The sequence below is a fragment of the Vicugna pacos genome, chromosome 16 (genome assembly GCF_048564905.1).
Source record: "Vicugna pacos chromosome 16, VicPac4, whole genome shotgun sequence".
Lineage (NCBI taxonomy): Eukaryota > Metazoa > Chordata > Mammalia > Artiodactyla > Camelidae > Vicugna > Vicugna pacos.
The window spans coordinates 11,725,950-11,747,301 of record NC_133002.1 but is presented as its reverse complement, the minus strand read 5'-3'; the positions used below and the strand labels follow the sequence as shown (position 1 = coordinate 11,747,301).

Genomic DNA, 21,352 nt, shown 5'->3' with positions numbered 1-21,352 from the left:
ACAAAACAACACAGTGTGTTTGCCAATAATACCCAAGAAAGCTAGAGGGGAAAAAAAGCACCCATCATGATCTCTGATGGACCTGGAGGTCAAGACGCTTGCCGACACAGCTCAGACTTCAGCCAGAAAGGAGACTGTGAGGCTCACATGACTGGAATGTAGCTGGAAACAGCAGGGTCCAGGCACTCACATGATGTCATCAGTTACCTGTTTCTGATTCCAGCTCTGCTTGCCTTTGACTTTGCTTCATTACCAAACAGGGATGAAAAGCAGCTGCAGGCTCACTTTCTTTTAAAATATAGGGTTTTTTGTTTGTTTGTTTTTAATGAATGTGGCAAAATTTCAAAAGAGCATATAGATAAAGATTCTCTCCCACCCAATTTCCCAGCCTCCCAACTTTTGCCCATCAACCACCAGTCCTCCCAGTATGGTTCATCTCCTTCCAGAGATGTTCTGTGCACATACACAGCTTTCTACATTTTTTTTTTTTACAGAAATAGAAGAAAACTATATGGACTCTTCTGCAACTTGCTTTTGTCATTAAGTATCTTGGAGACTGTTCCACATCAGTGTATAAAGTTTGCTTTTGTCCTGGCTGCTTGGTATTACTCTGTAATGTAATTTAACCAACCCTCTGTTGAGAGACACTTAAGTTGTTTCCAGTCTTTTGCAAATACAAGCAAAGCTGCAAAGAATAATCTACACATTCCCCGTCCACCTGTGTGCAAATATGTAGGGCTAATTCCTAGACGTGAAAGTCCTAGATGAAAAGGTGATGGGTCTTTGTGATTTTGATTGATTTTGATTTTGATGGAATATTGCCAAGTTGCTCTCAGGTGGATGTGTTACCAATTTTTACTCCCACCCACAAGCAAGTGGTCATTACAAATGTAAGCTAAATATGATTTGCATTTCTCTTATGGTGAGTGAACTAAGCATCTCTTCATATATTTGAGAGTCCGTTATATTTCCTTTTTTGGCAAATGTCTATAGTTTTTCATACATTTTTATTGGATTATTGATTTTTCTTACAGATTTGTAGGACATTTTTATGTATCAAAATTAGCTCTTTCTCTGCAATATGAGTGATAAATATCTTCCCTAGATTATCATTTATCTTTTAACTTTTGCTTATTTTTTTAACCTTTGCTTATTTTTTTAACCATGCATACTTTTAACATTGTAAATGTATATTTAAATACCAGTCTTTTGTGACTTCTACGTTTTGATTTCATACTTATGTCTTCCCCAAACTATTTACTTCTGTGATATTCTTATAAAATTGCACAACCTCAGTCTAATCATGAGAAATCATTAGACAAAACCAAATTGAGGGACATTCTGCAAAATAACCTATCAGTACTCCACAAATGCGTCAAGATAATGAAAGGGAAAAAAGAAAAAAAAGACTGAGGGATGGTCTCAGATTGGAAAAGCTAAGACGATGTGACAACAAAATGCAAGGTGAAATCCTGGATTAGGTCCTGAATCAGAAAAAGGGTATTAATACGAAAACTGGAAAAATTCAAATAAGACTGACCTGTAGACTAGTTAACAGTATTGTATCAACACTAACTTCCTGGTTTCCATAATTATACCAAGGCTGTGTAAAACATTTGGAGAAGCTGGGTGAAGGGTAGACAGGTAATATGCAATATTTTTGCAAATTTTCTGTGATCTAAAATTATTCCAAAGTATGGAGATTCCTCAAAAGACTTAAAATAGACTTACCATATGATACACCAATCCGACTCCTGGGCATATATCCAGAGGGAATCTCAATTCAAAAAGATACACGCACCCCAATGTTCATAACAGTATTATTTACAATAGCCAAGACATGGAAACAATCTAAATGTCCATTGACAGATGACTGGATAAAGAAGGTGTGGTATATTTATACAATGAAATACTACTCAGCCATAAAAAAGAATAAAATAATGCCATTTGCAGTAACATGGATGGACCTAGAGACTGTCATTCTAAGTAAAGTAAGCCAGAAAGAGAAAGAAAAATACCATATAGTATAACTTATATGTGGAATCTAAGAAAAAGACAAACAAACTAATTTACAAAACAGAAACAGACTTACAGACATAGAAAACAAACCAGGGAGGGGAATGGGGTGGGAAGGGATAAACTGGAAGTTTGAGATTTGCAGATACTAATTTATATAAAATAGATAAACAAGTTCATACTGTATAGTACAGTATATTCAACATCTTGTAGTAACTTATGGTGACTATATTCAACATCTTGTAGTAACTTATGGTGAAAAAGAATGTGAAAACAAATACATGTATGTTCGTGTATGACTGAGGCATTATGCTGTACACCAGAAATTAATACAACATTGTAAACTGACTATACTTCAATAAAACATATATAAATAAAATAAAATAAAATAATTCCAAATAAAAAAGTTAGAAATGTCAAGATTTCTTTAAGTACTTTTATGGGTTTTTTTTTAATACTGTAATCTTTGATTTATCAGTAACATTGGCATAAGGTATTGATCCATATTTTTCCCCAAATTGTTACTCAGTTGTTCTAATAACTTTTACTGACTAATCCCTTTTCCCCACTGATTTTTTATTTTAAAATTACCTATTTTTTAAATTATAAAAAATACATAATATAAAATTTACCATCTTAACCGTTTTTAATTAAAGTGTACAATTCAGTAGTGCTAAGTACATTCATATTGTTGTGCAACCAATCTCCAGAATTCTTTTCATCTTCCAAAACTGAACTCATATAAGTAGCATCAAGCAGTATTTGTCTTTTCCTGACTGGCTTATGCTGATTAACAAGCCACTAATTTCACAATAAAATGAAAACCTATTTTTGATGCTAGCTGGCAAACCTCTAGTGTTTACTAAGAGATAGATAGTTGAAGTGCTTGTAGTAGAGACTTCTGGAGTGTGGATGAAGGATGTGAGGCACAGAGAGGTTAAGTGACCTGTTGCCAATCACACAGCCAAGAAGGAGAGGCTGCACCTTAAACCAAGGACTGCTTCCACAGCTTGCTCCGGTCTTTGCCCTGGGCTGGGTCTCATATAAGAGAGTCCAGACATGGAAACTAACAGCATCTCGGTGGTGTTGGAAGATGGGAGGTGGGAGAAGTCACCCAAGGAATAGTGACCATCAATGTTTAAGGGACAAGCCGAGGAGACAACTGTGGAGCAGACTGGAGCTCTGTGAAGTTCATTAAAAAGCCCCCACTCCTGGGCTCTCCTTGTGCCTGGAGTGTACTGACAACTTAATCCCCACTCCCCACTGTAGGACCCTTCACAAACCTGCATTTCTGTAAGATAAAAACATCTTCTCTCGGGGGAGGGTTCAGTGGCAGAGTGCATGCCTAGCACTCAATTCCCAGTACCTATGTTTAAACACACACACACACACACGCACACGCACACGCACATACACCCCTAAAATTACCTACCCCTCCATTAAAAAAGTATCTTCTCTTCATGAGTATTTACCCTAACAAAACTAAACTGCCCCAAGAAAGAGCCCACCTCACAATACCCTAGAGTAGTTAATCCTATTATTCAGAGTAGCCCTGACAGATCTTACAACTAGTCAGGTATCTGTGCACGAATTAATCACACAGCCCCCTACCCATTGTGTTCACAGCCCCTTCCGCCCAATAAAAGACCCTACACGTTCACCCTGGCACTCACACAGGCACTTCTGGTCTGTGTGGCCCACTGTTGCCTGTAACAGCATCTCTATTAAACTTTCTTTGTTCTTTAATCCTTTGGTAAATTCTTTTACCGCCTGTGCAACACCGGCCAGCCTTGTGTCCCACAACAACCTGGTAATACATCCTCAGTGACTGGCAGGCTGTGGGTTCTCAATCAAAACTCATGAGACGAAATTTAAGACGGAGTAGCCAGAACAGCGGGAGGTAAGACAGGGGAAGACAAGGGAGAACATATTTCAAATATGGTCACCATATTATATGCTGAAAAGAGGTCAAGCTCAAGTCTGAGAAGTAACTTCTAGATTTAGGAACAAGAAAGTCATCGGTGATGAGCAGTTTCTTGGGACTGTAGGAGCAGGAAAGTTCTGGTAAATATTTAACAAGCAACTTTCCCCCAACAAAGTATGCATTTATGTACATACGTAAGTTTGTTATAAGGGGAAGGGTGGGTATAGCTCAGTGGTAGAGCATGTGCTCAGCATGCAGAGGTCCTTGGTTCAATACCCAGTGCCTCCACTAAAAAGATAAATAAATAAATATAAAATAAATAAATAAACCTAATCCCCCCAAAAAAGCTTAATTAAAAAAATAAGTTTGTGTATATTTTACTGATAAAAGGATGTGTAACACAGAATTTACAAATAAAATATACAGTATTCTTTATTGTAAATTCTACTCTTATATCCATGATTTCATAAATGGAGTTGTAGCCTAAGTTCCAATATGAACGTTGGTTGATATTTTTATTTACATTTTCAAGTAAGACAAAAATGAAACACTGAAGATACGTTGAAACTTCACAGATTTTTCAATTACTTAGGTGACTTCTTTGCTGAATCCGGTAAGTTTTCAAATTTTGGGAGAGTATTCCCTCAATTTTTTGTGCTATTCACAATGTAACAGTCACAGACATGACACTTAAAAATTTAACCTGCATTATTAACATTTTCTACATCACTTTCTTAAGTGGAGACAAGCAACAAAACCTGATATGTAGAATTTGCCAATTTTTGTGGTGTAGATACTCCCACTCAGGCCAATTTCAAACTATTGACTTGATGTCACTAAATAAATTGGGAAGAGATACACAGTAGTACATAATTTTATAGTATTTCCACCATACAGATACAATAAATGTAGATGATCTTAAAAACATATAATAGTAAATTTAGAAAATAACCAGGACGTAATGAGTTTTGAGTATTTATTCTCTCTGTTTAAAAATGTATTTAAATTGTACTGAACACTGGAATTTGACACAACACTGTAAAATGATTATGAATCAATAAAAATGTAAAAAAATGTATTTAATTGCAAGATTACATGGTTTAATTTTTGATAATTGCATTTAACAACCAGTCCACAATGTTTTTGAAAAACAATCAGTTTTCACAAGTTAATAGAGCACATCACTGGGTGTGGTGAAAGCCAGATTGCAGTGGAATGTGACTTTCCTTATCAAGCCTGTAACCATAGCCCGTATTGTCCACCTTTCTTGCCTCGGGAACAATCTGCTCCCCTACCTCTCTGCTCAAGCCACACTTCAGGACCTCACTCAAACTGATCTTGTAGGAGCAATACTCCTGCCACATTTAGCAAATGAATCCTTACTCCACAGTATCTGTAAGTCTCCTTTGTAGCATGTATCACAATTTGCTATTAAATTACTCTGGGAGTACCAGAAATTGCTTCTTGTCTGTCTCCATGAACCATGATATCTGTGATGGTGGGGGCAGAGTTATGGGTCATATTCACTAAGTACCTACTACAGTGCTTTGCGTATAGTATATGCTCAGTAAGCACTCACTGAATGAATACTCAAAACGAAGGGCTGTCAGAAGGGACAGAACGTTATCTGCGTGGAGGCACGACCCGAGGAGCACAATCAGAAAGCACCTCCTTGGGCGCCTTTTGTTTAGTTAGAATAGCCAGAGGGGTGAAAATTATTCACAGAACCTTCTCTAGGAAACAATCCTAAAAACATTCTTGCTCTTACAAATAGAACATACATACCATCGATAGCCACTATATACAAAATGATAACAATTTTCCCTGAACAACTTCGTAACAAAACACTGTTCGTTAAAAACGAAAATAAGAACAACGATCGCCAGTTAGAATCAGATAGGAGCGATCAGGGTGTTGCAAGTCCCGATCACGCAGAGCCGTTAATCACGAATCATGCGAGCTCCAATCATCATATTCTATTCTGCCCTCCAAATGGAGGAACAGGTAAGGATTATCCTACCTGACGATACCGGTTTAGCTGCGGCAGTCCATACTCTGGGGAAACGATCCCACTAATAGTAAGGGTGAGTACATAACGCAGCAAACCAAGCAAACTAAAGGTGCTTAGGTTCTTCCATTTCTGTTGTTACACTAATTTGCAGATTGTTAAAGTCCGTTTTTCCACTTGACTGACAAAAAAGGATAAGTGAACTCCTCCCAGAATGCACCACTCACGAGCTGGGTGCCCTGACACGCACCATGTTATTTACATATCTCCGCCCACGCTCTTCCGCCAGCCCGCTACCGTAATAACTAAAATAAAAGCGATACCTATTATCTTACAGTCTGTAAGGCCGAAAAACTGATTTCCGCTTCTCTAGTACTTTGGCCACCCCAATTCTCCCCTGAAACTTTTATAAATCTTGATCTTATCCTAAAATATATTTCATTAAAAAGAACTACAAACAAAATGCAGATAATTTCAGATTCGAGAGATAATTACCCAAACACCAACAATGACATTCTCCACGAAATGGAGTTTTAGGGGGAGAGCTGAAGCCTGTGGTTTCCTTCTTCCAGAAACGGTGAGTCGTTCTTCGCTCCTCCAGCCTTTATTCCTACTTCTGGCCATGAAAGTATCAGAAAGGTTTCTTTTTCAGCCCAAAGACGTTGATGAATAATGCTATTTCAGTGACAGCTGGGAGGGCACTGCGGAAGGTTAGGTGGTCAGTTTAGGGCCCCTTCCAATAAAAATAACCAAATTCCCAAACTAGAGATCCCACCCCAAAAGTGTAGGAGGGGAGGACTTCAAAAGACTACAAGATGTTGAGTGGATCAGATATCTCATAAATGGAGTAAGGGCTGGGTAGGGGAAATCTTCAGATTTAGAGTAAATCTTCCTTCCCTATCCCCAAACATTGGGCGATACCATACCTGCAGAAGACAAAAATGTACCAGTATGTGGTGCACTCCCAACGCTCAAATATGAAAAAGGACAGGGACACAGATGCACTACAGTGAGCCCCAATAGCTTGGGAACGCACCAGGGTCAAGGAAAGCCTTTGGATCAACAGGTTGTTAGTGATGGCCCACAAAAAGCTAGGGTGGGCTGGCATCTGCATTCACCTCCTGGAGAACAGAGCACCTCTTGCTCCCTTTATCACATTGCAAAGGCCAGAGCCAGCAGCCCTGACTTCCAAATTTTAGGACAATCATGTGAGTAGAGGACAGAGTTGAGCCTGCATAGCTGGGACCCCAAGCTATACCCACTACATATCTAGCCTGGACCCTTCAGGTGAGGTAGTAGGCCCCCCATCTACTCCAGGCACAGAGAAATGCTCACAGTGACATTATACACTCTGCGGAATCACTCTCCAGCACCCTGGTCCTCCTCATCCAAAATTCAGATATTGAGAGCCTTCCCTGATCCACCTTAGTCTCTTTTGAGTTCCCATAGTGCTTCATATTTTTACACATCCTATGAACATTGAATTATAGATGTCTATGTGTCTGCCTCTTCCTCAAGGTAGAAAACTGTTTCACTCCCATTTTGAGATCACCATTGCCTGGTGCATAGCAGGAGCTTAACAAATGACCAAAGATTGTATTAAATCTTCCACATTGCCTAAGATCTCTCAACTGGAGGAATTCTGTCTGCCTACTAGGGCAAAAACCACTGTACCAGAAAGACCTAGTTAGATGGCTGGAGGGAGTTGTGATGGAAAGGGGCCGTGCAGGAAAGGTGCGCAAGTAGAAAGGATACAGATGAGGCTCTGGGTGCTGTTGAACATGGACACTCCCGAGAAGAAACCGGCCAGCTCCACTGCAAAGAGGCCCAGAGTGACAGAGAGTGCTGCTACCAACCTGCAAAAAGGAAGGGGGATGGCTCAGGCCTTCAGATCTTTTTCTAAGATCCCTTCACTCCCATTGCTGCTTAATTCTGACCACCACACCCCGAGTGCTCACTGAATGTCCTGCTTTTCATACTCCTCGGGAGTGAACGTGAGAGGCAGGCAGGCCTGGATGTTGCTGTCCTGGGGAGTTGGGCAGAGAGGAAGAAAAGTTCAAAGAGGTCGGGTGGCAAAGGATGGGAGGAAGCGACCGGGTAAGGGCCCGGGGGAAAGGGTTGGGTGGGGCTGGGACCACCCCAAGGTGGGAATGGGGACGAGATGAGAGGGGCCATAGGTCTTACCCGGGACCAGAATAAAGTGATGACGACCACTAGATGCGCCAGGAGCGTCAAGAAACGAGAGGGCACGAGCCCCGAAATCCGGCCCATGGCCCCCAGGGGCAGGGGTACAGCCTGGAGCAGAGGCCGTGGTCTCTGGGGCTGGAAGCTCAGGGAAGGCCGCTTCTCAAATCTCTCAGGTTAGCAGCGAAAATTCGATGTATGCCTCCTTCCCGCTAGTGCAGGCACCACCTAGTTGCCTTGGTAACCGCGTGAGCGGGCGCTTCGATGGGATCTCTGAAAATCTCGCGAGATCAGTAAATTCTCGAGCCGCGGCGGACCTCCTGCGGAGGGCAGGTACCGGGTCCCGGCCAGGTGCCGATCGCTTTCTGCCGGCCGCCTCCTCAAGCGCAGCAGAGCTGTCGGCACCAGAGAGTGTGCGGTGGCGCGGCCCCGCACCGCCTAGTCAAGTACAGTAGACCTCACTGCTTCCTTCCCATGAGATGACCCTTAAAATGAGTGATACTGATGACATCTAAAGTACAATGAGTGGTGGGCTTCCTTTGCACATCGACATGGAAATTGCAAGCATGGAAACATTCTTAGCACATAGACAAGATTCAAGGACTAAAGAACTTTTTATGCTTTTCTCTCTGCCTGTAATTTACATGCCCTTTCTCCTAGGAATAGAGAGCCCAAGCCTTCAGAGCCAAGCTCCCCCGGATAGTTTATCAAGTCTGACTCTCCTAGAGTGAAAGTGAGGAAAGCCCAGGATCTGGGTTTTTTTTTTTTTTTTTGCAAGATTCTCCAAGGTCCCTGGAACAAATAAAGTGAAGAGAAGGAGTCAGCTGTGTGAAGATGTGGGAAAAGAGCATTCCAGGCAGAGGCACAACAAGGGCAAAGTTCCTTAGGTGGGAACAAGCCCAGTGTGTTTGTTGAACAGAAAAGGAGCTAGTGTGTCTGAAGCCTAGTAGTGGAAGAGAAAGAAGAAATCAGGGTGAAGTGGGATGAGTAGACAGGCCTTGCCGCCAAGGTGGGGAGGGGAGGAGGACAGGCTCAAATTTGTATTCCAAAAGATGACTTGGGTTACAATATGGAGAATGGATTTTCAAGAAGATTTTAAGCAGTAGGTTTGTGAAGAAGCCATAGACTTATCCAGGAAGGAAAGAATGAGATTGGACAAGGTGGAGTCAAGGAGACGGAGTGAAGTGGAAAGAATCTAGAGATCGTTAGAAAATAAGGAAATCTGAACACGGGACTGTGGGTGGGTGAGGAAAAGGGAGGGATCAAAGCTGGCTTTGATTTTGGGCTCCAATAGCTGGAAGTTTGGGGCATTGTGCTCATAATAGTCTTCCTGCCTAGGGGACCTATAGATAGTAAAAACTGGTAGTCAACGTTCACACTGTGAATTAGGAAACAGCAGGCATTTAGGTCTGTCCTGTCACTTTCAGTGACCTTGGTTCACAGAAGCCTGCTCTACGGAGGCATCTCTCAAAAGCAAGTTTTGGGGCCACCCTGTAGCCATAGGAAGTACTGCCGGTGACCAGGTTTAAAAACAAAGAATGTGCTCTAATCAATTCATTGTTTACCATGAGTTACAGGTCATACAGGAAAGACTGGATAAATGTACGATTTTTTACCCCCATTATTTATCAGAATAATGGTTCCCTAGCATCCTCCCAACGTGACTAATTAGATCTTTTTAGTTGTTAGGTTTTAGCATATTTTGTGTGTTTCAGTCTATTGCAGCTGTTATTCTTTTTGATTCTCATATTGTCTCACTTTTGGATTAGTGCTGTCCAACGGGACTTTCCATGATGATAGAAATATTTCATATTGTCTCTGTCCTGTATGGTAGCCAGCTAGCTCCTTGTGACTCCTGAACACTTGAAATGTGGCTATTGGGACTAATGAACTGAATTTTAAATTTTTAATTTAATTTGAATAGCCCCTTAATGAATAGCCATCCTAGTGTCTACCATATGGAGCAAGGCACCTCTGGACAGAATAGTTTACTGGCTTCCTAATATTTGGAAATTGGTGGGGTGAATGGAGCAGATTTAAACCCCAGAGACCACTCTAGGTAGTACTCTGGGTAATGACCCTGGACTAATCCTACTTCTCACTTGCCTCAGCGTGGCCACTTACTGGGAGTGCAGAAGGACTGAGAAGGAAGGATGACAGGGTCAAGTAGAGATGTCCAAAGGCACTGGATGTCTGAATCCAGAGGTAGGGGCAGGATTTAGGAGCCCACAGCACACAGGTGATGGCTGACTCCAGGGAAGGTGTGTATCATGAGGAGAGAATACAGTTTGAGGGGGAAAGACAGAAAAAGAGACTGGGGGCGGAAAGCTAGGGGAAGGCCAGCAGAAAAGTGTCATGACAACCAAGGAAGAAGTTTCTTAAAAAAGATGTTGCCCAGTCAATTAAGGCCAGCCTCAGGGAACGCCAACGAGCTTGGCCGTGATGGTGGTCCCTGATAACTTTCCAGAGAGCCATTATATGGAAAGTGCAGGCATTTGGCTTGGAAGGGAAGGAGTGAGACACAGCATGACTTCTTTTGCCATCTTGACTGGTTGAACCCCTCTTATCCTTCAAGAAGCAAATAGGGTCTCTGCCAGCTTCTGGTATCTCTCTTTAGACGTTCTCAGCTGTCTCACCTGGGGAGCTTTACAAAATGTTGATATTTTTGGTGATAGAAATCAGAATAGTGGTTTGGGAAGGGACATGAAAGAATCTTCTAGGGTGAAGGAAATGTCTTCTACAAAGAAAGGTTATGGGTTGAATTTGTCAGAAATCACCAAAATAAACACTTAAGATCTGTGCATTTCATTGTAGGTAAATTATTCCTTAGAATTGTAAAAAGTGAGGAAGTTACCAATGCTGGGGTTCTGACCTGGACCACTTATTTGTTTGTTTGTTTGTTTGTTTATTGAAGTATAGTTGATTTACAATGTTGTGTTAGCGTCAGGTGTACAGCATAATGATTCAGATACACATATATATTCTTTTCCATTGTAAGTTATCACAAGATACTGAATATAGTTTCCTGTGCTATACATTAGGTCTTTGTTGTGTATGTTATATATAGTATTGTGTATCTGTTTACTCCGGACTTTTAAATCATTATATCCAAATCTGGGGTTTCTGTGTAGCTATCTGTAAGACTCGGCAGGCAACTTTAATGTGCAGCCGGGGAGGAGACGCACCTCTGGAGGAGGTAATCCCTCATCCCCACGTGGCGGGGGCTTTAGCTTGGCTCCACCTTGTTCCGTTTGCCTGGTGTCAGTTCTTCCACCCGTTTCTGCGTAAGTCCATCCGGTCTGGGTTGTTAGCTCTGGGTCCCCCAGGGAAGTAGTTCAGGGCGGCCTGGTCGTCGGCAGGACACAGGGGACGGGGTGCGGAGGGCCCTGCTGGTCTCACGAGGCCTGCGGGACAGCACAGGCGCCACGAAGCGGGATTTTAGAGGTTTAGGAAAGCCGTCGGCTCTTGCGCTTCGCCGCCTGGCCGTCCAGTCTTCATGAGAAGACCTGTCCAGTATTGCGGCCGGCTGACCTCGTGGCGCAACGGTAGCGCGTCTGACTCCAGATCAGAAGGTTGCGTGTTCAAATCACGTCGGGGTCAACTGGCTCTTTTCTAACGGGTTGAGTATTTTTATTTATTCTCCTCATTTTCAACTTTTGAAGCCCCAACGTCCAGGTCAGAGAAGAAGCACCTCGTAGGAGCCAGAACGGAAGGAATCTTGGCGCGAAGTCCCGAGCCGCCCCGTTGGGGGAGCCCAAGGATCTCGCGGTAGTTTTTGCGATAGATCTGGGTTACCGTAAATATGGACGGAGAGCGGGGCTCCTGAAGACTGAGGCACGTGCCGAATCGCTCAACGCAGAGGGAGAGGTTTGGGCGCTGGCGCAGGTTAAAAGGTCGCTCGGCAGCCAGAGCCTTTCAATCGTCTTTGCGGTGCTGGGCAGAAACCCTCGAAACGCGCTCCCTTCGCGACGTGGGTGGGCTCACGCTTACTCTGAGAGGAGTTCAGACCCCAGAGAGAAGATTTTAGAGTTCTTTCTCGTGGACGAGGTGGCCGAGTGGTTAAGGCGATGGACTGCTAATCCATTGTGCTCTGCACGCGTGGGTTCGAATCCCATCCTCGTCGGTTTCTGAATACTACGACCTCTATTGCGTTTTGTAATCCAAAGACATGAATTTCTCTTGTTACCTTCCCTCTGCCAGATTCAGTTTCTGTGTCATCCCTTCACTTTCGCTCACAGCAGCTGCGGTTTTCGTCCCTTCTACGCGGTTTTCCAGTACAGCCAAAGCTTAATTGGGAAGGAGATCCTGGCATTCACGTTCTGACATGAATCTGACCTGGTCAAGGAAATAACTTGCAAACGCGACTGCGGTAGGCGCCGTGGCTTAGTTGGTTAAAGCGCCTGTCTAGTAAACAGGAGATCCTGGGTTCGAATCCCAGCGGTGCCTCTGTTGTCGGTTGCTTTTGCAAACACACTGCGAGGAAGTAACGTTGAATCTCTGGGCTACGATTTTCTACAGATCCATGCCTTCTCTCTTTTCGGGAATCTACCGGGTGCTATCAGGTGGCGTTTTCCATTTCCGGTTGTATGAGTCAGCGCTACGTGTAGGTTGTTAGTCCTGCGCTCTGTTTGCGCCTAGACCTGCCGCCAAGCACCGTAGTGCTTGTCAACATTTTGGCTTGGCTATTACTTCCCGAAATGCTCATTCAATCTTCGTATTCTGTTTTCCTGTCCCAAAATAGTTTTACCAATTTTTAAATTTTTCTATAATCACCATTGATCAATATTATATCTTTTACATAGTCTCATATTAAAAAGAAATTGTCAGCTGGCCGGTTAGCTCAGTTGGTTAGAGCGTGGTGCTAATAACGCCAAGGTCGCGGGTTCGATCCCCGTACGGGCCAGATACTTACCACTTTTAAGACTGTACTGACTATTTCTTGTTACTCGGTAAGTCTCGTGAAGCAGCATTACCAATCCCAGAACTTTTCCCACCCTAAAGAGAAACGTGTTTAAATTCAGTCCAAAGTGCTAGTGTGTTGAGGGGGAGGAGTAAAGTGTAAGGAAACTGGATCTCTTTCCGTGACCTCTGTTTTCTAAATCTCCTGACTAATACACAGGGCTCCTAGAATTTCCTATGTGCCTTGTAAACAAGAAGGCTCACAGGTATTGGAACAAAGATTGTCTCAGACCATGCATATGGCACTGATCAACAGAGTGTGGGAAATGGGGTCAGGAATGGAGCTAAGAAGTGTTTCCAGTCTTCCTCTAGAGCCAAAATGTCCAGTTTTCCCAGTCCCTGCCTGTCCACTTCAGGAACTGAGAAGAACCGCTTTCCCTTTCTCTTCTGGAGCACCTTGCTTCCGACTCTGCTTTTACTGGATCTCTGAGTCCATATCTGTGTCTTGTATTTCCCCTCAGATCTGCCGCTTAGGGGCAGGAACTATATCCTTCCCTATGTAGCCTGGGAATCCCACCCTACTCCCAGCACTGGCCTCAAGAGAACTCCACGAAAAAGACCGACCCTCATTCCCATTCCTTTGGCTCATCAGTCCCTGTAACCCCACACAGACACAGCCTCAGCCTTAGCAGCAGCAGCACTTTAATTCCACAAAAACTCAAAGTCAAAACTGATTAGAACACTCCACAACAGGTGGGCTTCAAAACCAGCAACAATTCTATCTGAACCCTGAGAGCAGTGAGACCCCTCCCAACTCATCCCCTCTACCATGCAATACATTCCTTCTTGCTCCACCCTGGTTATGGCTGGGGAAGTAGGATGGTAGGGGGCCAGAGGGCAGAAGCAGGAGGTTAACCATCTACAAGCATGCATCCTTGTCTGTATAGTATGCGGTCAAGGACCACTCAAGCTTCCATAGCCCCTGTCACCTGAGATGTGACCACTGGAGGTCAGGGTAGCCACAGTGGGGGCTGGGGCCTCCTCTGTTCTCCTTTCTTGATCACATATAGCAGTCAGGTCTCCCAAGCCCAGACCAAGAGCCCTGGGTTCCCAGAGATGGTGCTCTAACTAGGGAAGAGAGTTGGGAGAACAAGGTAGCTGCAGATGGCCAACTAAACAGAAGCAGATCAACATTCCCTCCCACCAGGAGAGCCTTTAGAACTTGCCCATATACACCTGCACAAGGCCCAGCGAGTGGTCGCAGGCCTGCTAAATGCATCCATCCAGAAGAGCCTCCAATATCTAGGTCTCCCCTCAGTGGGCAGGTCCCACTAGGGCTCCTTAGGATCCTGCTGGTCCCTGGCCTTGCCAGGCCTCTCCTGACCTCCTGGTCACTTGCACAGGGCTTCCAAAACCTCCAGGGTGCGTCGGATATCCCGGACTTGGCGCGCCAGCCCCTGAACCGGCTGCAGAGCCCGCTCCAGCTCCTCGCAGCGAGCCAGCAGGGTGTACATGCCCTTGATACTCATGTCCACAGCTTCGCCTAGGGAGTCCACGGCGTCGCGGTAGGTCTGGATGCAGCCCACGCTTAGCGCTGTCAGCTCCTGCACCGCGCCACCTAGCCCGCGAAGCAGTCGGTCTACCCTGCCGCCCAGCTCCCGACTCAGCCGCTCCAGGTCCCGCAGTACGTCGGGGTCGATGGGAGGGATGGCCGGAGTGGGTGCGGGCGCTGAACAAGGCCGAACAGGGGCAGGCGGCGGGGGTTGAGGGGCGCCGCTCAGACGGATCTTGAGTTGCAGGTTGTTGGCGACGAAGTGGGTGAGGTCGCCATGGCGGCTCACCGTGCCCTCGAGCTCCAGGGGGCTGGAGATGGTGGCGCGCCGCCCGCCGCCTGCTCCAGACTCGGCACCCCCTGCGGACCCCGTGCCGCCGCCGCACGCCCCGCTCAGCCCGTCCAGGCTGCGGCTGTCCTGAAGGCGGCTGGAGAACGAGCGGCCAGTTCTGCCGGCTGCTGCCGTTTCCTCGTTGTCTTCCTTCTGCTCAACTTCCATCCCGCCGCCTCCAGGGCTCCCTCGACAGCAGACCCTCTCGGATACAGGCTTGTCCTCCGGCAGTTCAGGGTCCTTGCGCCGGGAAGATCCATGCGAGTCGTGCTCGGGACCCAGCACCCCAAGGCGGCTCCCCGCCCCAGACGGCGTCCCTCCGCGGCCCGGCTTTTCCTCTGGAGCCTCCCATTCCGGCCGGTGGACGAAGCTGCAGCTCGAAGTCTTCGAGGACGCCCTAGGGTAGCGGCTTGAGCCCCCAACGTTCTCGGCCTCTTCCTCCCCGGACAGCCCGAGGCCTGAGGGCTTTTCAGAGGGCGTTCGGCCCGGCCCGCTGTCGAAAATCACGGTTTGCGGTTCCCCGGGAGCCAGAAAGTCCGCCTCCGGCCCAGGCGGCCCCCGGGACGACTCCATACTGCAGTTGGGGGCAGGAACCGAAGAATTGGTTCGCCTCGGCTGGGGAAGCGTTGGCTGCGCCTTTAAGGGGCGTTGTAGAGGTGCGCCAATTGGCCGCGGGCTGACAATGGTCAGGACGGGAAGAGCACTTTGATTGGCTGCGGCGACCAGGAAGTCCCAGAAGAAGATCTGTCATTGAACAACCAAACACACGTGAGCGCCAGCAGGGTGGAGAGAAGGAGAGACAGCGGCGCTCGTCGCCCCGCCCTTTTAAAAAGTTGTGGGGGTAGATCTTAAAGATGAAGAGCCTGTAATGCCTAAGTCCTCTGGGGGCGGGGCTCAGGCTCTTTCCGCCCACAATTGTCACGCCCACAATTGTTGCTTAGCAAACGCTTCTAGTGGGACCAAATCCGGGGTTCCTAAGCGAGATTCCTGGCATATAAGTAGTATATCCTCCCTGGACCGTCGGGATGGAATCGCATCTAGCTGGTCAGGAAAGATGAAACCAGAATTCTCAGCAGAGCATGAATGGTCATTCCATCGTCCTCGGCTAAAAGACCTAGCCGATGAACTGCCCAGAGCGACGCACAGTGGAGAGCAATTACAGGCTTTCCCGTCCGTTTGCCACTCTGTTCTCTGTCTCCTGACCTCTCCAGGTTTGAATCTCTCCCCTGGAGGATGGTGTGTGATTTTGCCACTAGGTAAAATAGTCAATAAATGAATGGCCCTTTAGGTTAGAGCTGTGGTACCATTCTGATCTCATCTCTTCTTTCTCTTCACCTCACTGGTCCTGCTGCAGCCACACTGGCCTCCTCACTGTTCCTCTGACAAGACAGACATGCTCTTGCCTCACAGATTTACGCTTGCTCTTGCAACACCCCCTCCTCCCTGCCCCTCTCTTCTTTGAGGCTGGGTCTACCAAGAAAAAATTTCAACTTTGATATTCCTCCTTCCCTTCTCTACTCAGGTCCTTATTCAAATGTTATCTTTTCAGTGAGGCCTCCCCTTACAATCTGTTTAAAATTGCAACCACTTTCTCCAGCAATTCCCCATTTTCCTTCCCTACCTTTTCTCCATAACACTTACCACCATCTGACATACTATGTATTTTGCTTACTTGCCCATGTCAGCTCCATGAAGGTAATGCTTTTTGTCTGTTTTGTTCTTATCTGTAGCCCCAGCGCTTAGAACACTGCCTAGCATACAGTAGGTGCTCAATAAATATTTATTAAGTAAATGACCCCAAGCCATTAATTTCCCCTTTTTGACTTGAACTCATTCAAGCTGTGTTTCTGTCACTTGCACCCAGAACCCTGTCTAATACACCGTGAGGCCAATGGTCTAATCTAAACTTCTCCCCAGTCTCTGGGACTGATGCCCCTTGTCTTCCTTTTACCCCTCGGCAGATGGAAGCTCTTTATTCAGCAAGTGACAGAAACAAGTTGAATTAACAAAAGCAAACAGAAAACCCAAGAGGAATTTATTATGTCATGCAATAACGGTCTTAAGACATCAGAGAAGCCTGCATTTAGTACCCTAAGGCTATCATGAAGGGCCTGATTTCTTTCTGTGGTTTTCCAAGTGGGCTTCCTCATGGTGGCAAAATGGCTGTTATTTGTCATTCTTTGGGGATTATAGTAGTCTGCTTGGGCTGCTATAACAAAATACCATAAATTGAGTGTCTTATACACCAGACATTTTTTCCCTCCCAGTTCTGGGAGCTGGAAGTCCAAGGTGCCAGCTGATTCAGCTCCTAGTGAGGTCCCTCTTCCTGGCTAGCCACCTTCTTGATGTTTCCTCATACAGTGGGGAGAGAGCTAGATCTCAGGCCTTTTCTAATGACACTAATCCCATCATGAGGACCCCACCCTCATGAAACCACAAACCCTGGATGATATACTCCCACACTTTCCAGAAGGGGAGGAAAGAGTAGCTTGCATTAGACCTCACAGAATAACAAAGATGCATCTTTCCCAAGATCCCCAGTTAATCCTCCTTCATATTGGGTTAAACTGGTTCACATGCCCAATCTAGTCACTTCCGCCGGGGTGATATGTCTGATTGACTTAGGACTGGGTATCTGGAAGCAATCACTCTGGCAAGGTGATGAGAATGGACTGATCAGGTTTAAAAACTTATGCTCCTCCTGGAGCAATTCCCTCCAAACTCAAGTAGCTGCAACAAAATGGGAAAGGGAGGAGGGGCGGTGACCACAGTGTCCACTACATTAGGGGTCAGCAAAATATGGCCCATGGGCCAAATCCAGCTCCCCCTGTTTTTTTACGGCCTGTGAGCTAAGGATCTTTTTTTACATTTTTTTAGTGGTTGAAAAATAACCTAGAGAATATGAAAATTCATATAATTTTATAAGAAATTCAAATTTCAAAGTCCATAAAGTTTTGCTGGGATACAGCCATGTTCACTCATTTATGTGCTGTTGAAGGGCTCACTCTTCCTGCAACTAGGGACAAGTGTCTTGTCAAAGGCCCATGTTTTCCCTGCTACCCAACGAATACACATATTTTTTGTTGCAAATTGTATAATTCCTATACATGGGAATTTAGTATATGAAGAAAATGGCAAAGAAAATGGTGGCATTTTGAATTGATTTCTATAAATGGTATGAGATGAACTATTTGGACTAAAACAAAAATTAAAACAAAAACCGATTACTTCATTCCTTTTGCCAAACACAACAAAAAAAATTTTGATCAAAACTTTAAATAAAAAAGTGGAAAAATACTGAAAGAACACAGCAGTGAATTAGAAAAAAAAAAGCTTGAGGTGAAGGAGGTTTTTTAAAGACCAAAATCAGATACCATAAGTAAATAAAAGGTAGATTTGCAACATAAAACTTCAGCACTTCAACATAGAAAAACCACCCTAAACCATGTTAAAAGACAAATTACAGAAAAAATAAATATATTGGCATAGTGTAATGGCAAATTGTTAATATCACTTGATCTTACAAGTAAGTTAGCAAAAGACACAATTAATAGAAAAATGGCCAAGGACTCCAGGGTTAGTTAATTCAGCAGCTCAGCAAAATCATCAAGGACCTAGGCTCTTTCTATCTTTATGCTCTTTTACCCTCAGTCTGCAGATTTGTCTTCACCTCCACTCTCCTCATGAGCACAAAATGGCTGCCACACATTCAGTTATCTCAGGAAGAGTTGAACTGATTTCACTGTGGTATTAGAGGTCAGCAGATCATGATCACCCAGTTCTGTTTCAAACCACATCATTAGGAGACAATCTGTGAAACTAGAATAGCTCTTCCAACTATTAAACTCGTTCATTCACAGCACCAGTGAGGTACACAAAATATAAAACTTCTATTATAAAAGAATCATGCCACAGACAAACCAGAAAGGGTTTGTAACACTGCAGAGCTCAATAGATATAGAGGCCTTGGGAGAATGTGGCTTTCTCCAAAGGGCTGCCCCACCCTCTCTCCATTCAACCTATCCCAAATTTCAAAAGCTGCTTGCTTGAGGACAGGTGATGTGTGAGAATTGGTCTTCTTGTTAAAAATTTCATTTTCCATTCCTTTGGAAAACCCTTTTAGGTCCTGTATGTTTTTTTTTAAAGCCATTCTAATAAGTGTGTAGTAATACCTCATCATGGTTTCCATTTGCATTCCCTAATAAAATAATGATGTTGAACGTCTTTTCATGTTTATTTGCTGTCTATATATGTTCTTTGGGGGATGTATGCCCACTTGTATGTCACTTTCTATTTTACATATCTTGTAAACTACTTTAAATCCTTCCTAGAATGAGACTATATTTTAAAATGCTATTTATACCCATGTACTTTACTGCATGTGGGAATAGACCATGTCATAGGTCAGGAAGGATTTTTATTTCCGTCTTAAAGGCTCATTAAAAATTAAAACAATTTGGCCAAGGTCACGTGGCTAGTAAACTGTGGAGAATGAACTAGAACTTAGGTGTGCTGACCGACAATGTACGCTCATTCCTCCATAGAGCCCTCCCCACCCTGCAATGCCATGATGGGGAGAGGGGCAGGTCACCAGCCCGTCTCATCAGTGCCCACATCACTCCACGGAATGCAGATGGCCTTTCGAGAGAGGATTATCTGCCAGCCTGTCAGGACACAACCAGATCCCCCTGGGAAGAAAGGTAGCTTTTCATTTATCCTCTTTTCTGTCATTATCTTTTCAGTAGGAAGGTGAGGTGATCAAGTACCCAAAGTGAATGAATGTCGCAGTCAGCTATTTTAATATTACATTAAGGGGGTGGCTCTTCATGTGGATACTCGGAATTTTTTGTGAGATAATGCCTCTTAGAAAAGTCTCTGAGAGGACCAGCACAGGTCACTAACAAAGGTCTGATCACAGATCACTGGCTTCCCATTACTGAAAATAGGCTGGGGAGTGGCATTCTAGACAGGAAGAGCAAGTGCAAAGTCCCTGAGGTAGAAACAAAGTTGGCATATTCAAGAAACAGAGGAGAGGGCTTGAGTGATGGAAGGAGAAGATCCGAGGTTTCAGCCAGGCCAATTAAATCTGAATTTCTTCGGGTGAGGTCTGGGAGTCCTGATTTCTTTCTACTTATTGTTTTAAATGGAGGTACTAGGGAGTGAACCCAGGACCACGTGCACACTAAACACACACTCTGCCACTGAGCTATACTGTCTCCCTTGATCTCTTTAAGCCCTCCTGGTGATTTTGATGCGTAGCCAGGGTTGACACCAGCAGTGGACCTTGCCATGGTCAGGAGTTTGGGTTTTATTCTAAGTGTGCTTGAGAACCAAAGGAGGGTTTTGAACAGGGGAATGACATGCTCTATCTTCTGCTATGTGCAGGAGGGACTGTAGGGGCCATGAAGATGTGGGGAGAGCAATTAGGAGGCTATTGCCGTTGTCCAGGCCAGAAAGGATGGTGCCCTGAACTAACATAAGAGTGAAGGTGCTGTGTGTTAAGGTAGGAGGGGGCTGAGACTCAGTGGGTCTGACAGGCAGTAGGAAGGATGGGGTTGGCCGAGGAGAAATGGGAGAAACCAGTGATGATTCCCAGGTTTTTGGCTTCAGCAGCTGGGTGATTGATGGTACTATTGACTGAGATGAAGAATATGTTTTTGTGGGGGGTGGAGGTGGTGAATGGAGAATACTGTTTTAGGTGTTAGCTTTGAGAAGCCTTATAGACACATGAAGTAGAGATTGCAAGAATGAGTCTCGGGCTTGGTGGCGATGTTGAGGTGAGAGATATGAATGTGGAAGTTGTGTTTAAAGCCATGGGATGGAAAGAGACCAAAGAGTGTAGAGGCAAGAGAGAATCCAGCACAGAACCACTTGGGGTCCACCATCAGGTCTCAAAGCGGGGCCCAGCTTAAGAAACGTAGCTGGTCCAGTAGAAAAATGAAGATAGTGTAGTACCCAGAGGTGGCAGGCAGGGAGATGGGTGTTTCTAGAAGAGAAAAGTCCCTTGTGTTAAGTGTGTTTGGGAGGCGGGGTCAGAGAAGGGCTCATTGGATTTGGCTAGAGGAGGTTTGGCTGCTGCGGGCACAGGCCACAGTGAATGAGAGGAGAGGAAGTCAGTGTAGACAGTAGGTGTAGACAATATGCTTGAGAAATTTTGCTGTGAGGGGAGCAAAGAAGTTAATAGGAGAGATAGCAGGAGATGGGTGAGGGGTTCAAGATACTAGATTTTTGTATGGTGATGAGACTGGTCCAGCAAAAAAGGGACATATTAATAACTGACAAGAGAAAAGGAACAATTGTTAGAATGAACTTGTTGAATGGCTGGAGGACTGAGTCCAGGGCATACTTGAAGGGGCCAGCTCTGATGGGACCAGGACCTTCTTCCACTTGGCATTTGGGAATGGGGGGCAGTTGACACGTAAAGAGAGCAACAGAAGC

The 21,352-nt window shown here is 45.0% G+C and overlaps 2 protein-coding genes and 5 non-coding genes across 7 annotated transcripts; 4 read left to right on the top strand and 3 right to left on the bottom strand.

Moving 5' to 3' along the window:
- Nucleotides 1-4,428: 4,428 nt before the first annotated feature.
- Nucleotides 4,429-8,409, bottom strand: TMEM107 (transmembrane protein 107). The gene is made up of 5 exons (XM_006217784.4): nt 8,133-8,409; nt 7,907-7,974; nt 7,704-7,804; nt 6,875-6,971; nt 4,429-6,649 (listed from the first exon to the last, which is right to left on the bottom strand). Exons 1-5 carry the CDS (start codon nt 8,217-8,219, stop codon nt 6,580-6,582), a joined length of 423 nt encoding a protein of 140 aa, XP_006217846.1. The 5' UTR covers nt 8,220-8,409; the 3' UTR covers nt 4,429-6,579.
- Nucleotides 5,832-5,967, bottom strand: LOC116279649 (U8 small nucleolar RNA). The gene has a single exon (XR_004188977.1). It is a non-coding gene; the product is annotated as a U8 small nucleolar RNA (small nucleolar RNA).
- Nucleotides 8,410-11,660: 3,251 nt separating the features above from the next.
- TRNAW-CCA (transfer RNA tryptophan (anticodon CCA)) lies at nt 11,661-11,732 on the top strand. The gene has a single exon. It is a non-coding gene; the product is annotated as a tRNA-Trp (tRNA).
- A 441-nt stretch (nt 11,733-12,173) lies between these two features.
- Nucleotides 12,174-12,255, top strand: TRNAS-GCU (transfer RNA serine (anticodon GCU)). The gene has a single exon. It is a non-coding gene; the product is annotated as a tRNA-Ser (tRNA).
- Nucleotides 12,256-12,504: 249 nt separating this feature from the next.
- TRNAT-AGU (transfer RNA threonine (anticodon AGU)) lies at nt 12,505-12,578 on the top strand. Its single transcript has one exon. It is a non-coding gene; the product is annotated as a tRNA-Thr (tRNA).
- Nucleotides 12,579-12,961: 383 nt separating this feature from the next.
- Nucleotides 12,962-13,035, top strand: TRNAI-AAU (transfer RNA isoleucine (anticodon AAU)). The gene has a single exon. It is a non-coding gene; the product is annotated as a tRNA-Ile (tRNA).
- Nucleotides 13,036-13,716: 681 nt separating this feature from the next.
- Nucleotides 13,717-15,677, bottom strand: BORCS6 (BLOC-1 related complex subunit 6). Its single transcript, XM_006217783.4, has one exon. The coding sequence runs from the start codon at nt 15,485-15,487 to the stop codon at nt 14,423-14,425; it is 1,065 nt and encodes a 354-aa protein (XP_006217845.1). The 5' UTR covers nt 15,488-15,677; the 3' UTR covers nt 13,717-14,422.
- Nucleotides 15,678-21,352: the final 5,675 nt, after the last annotated feature.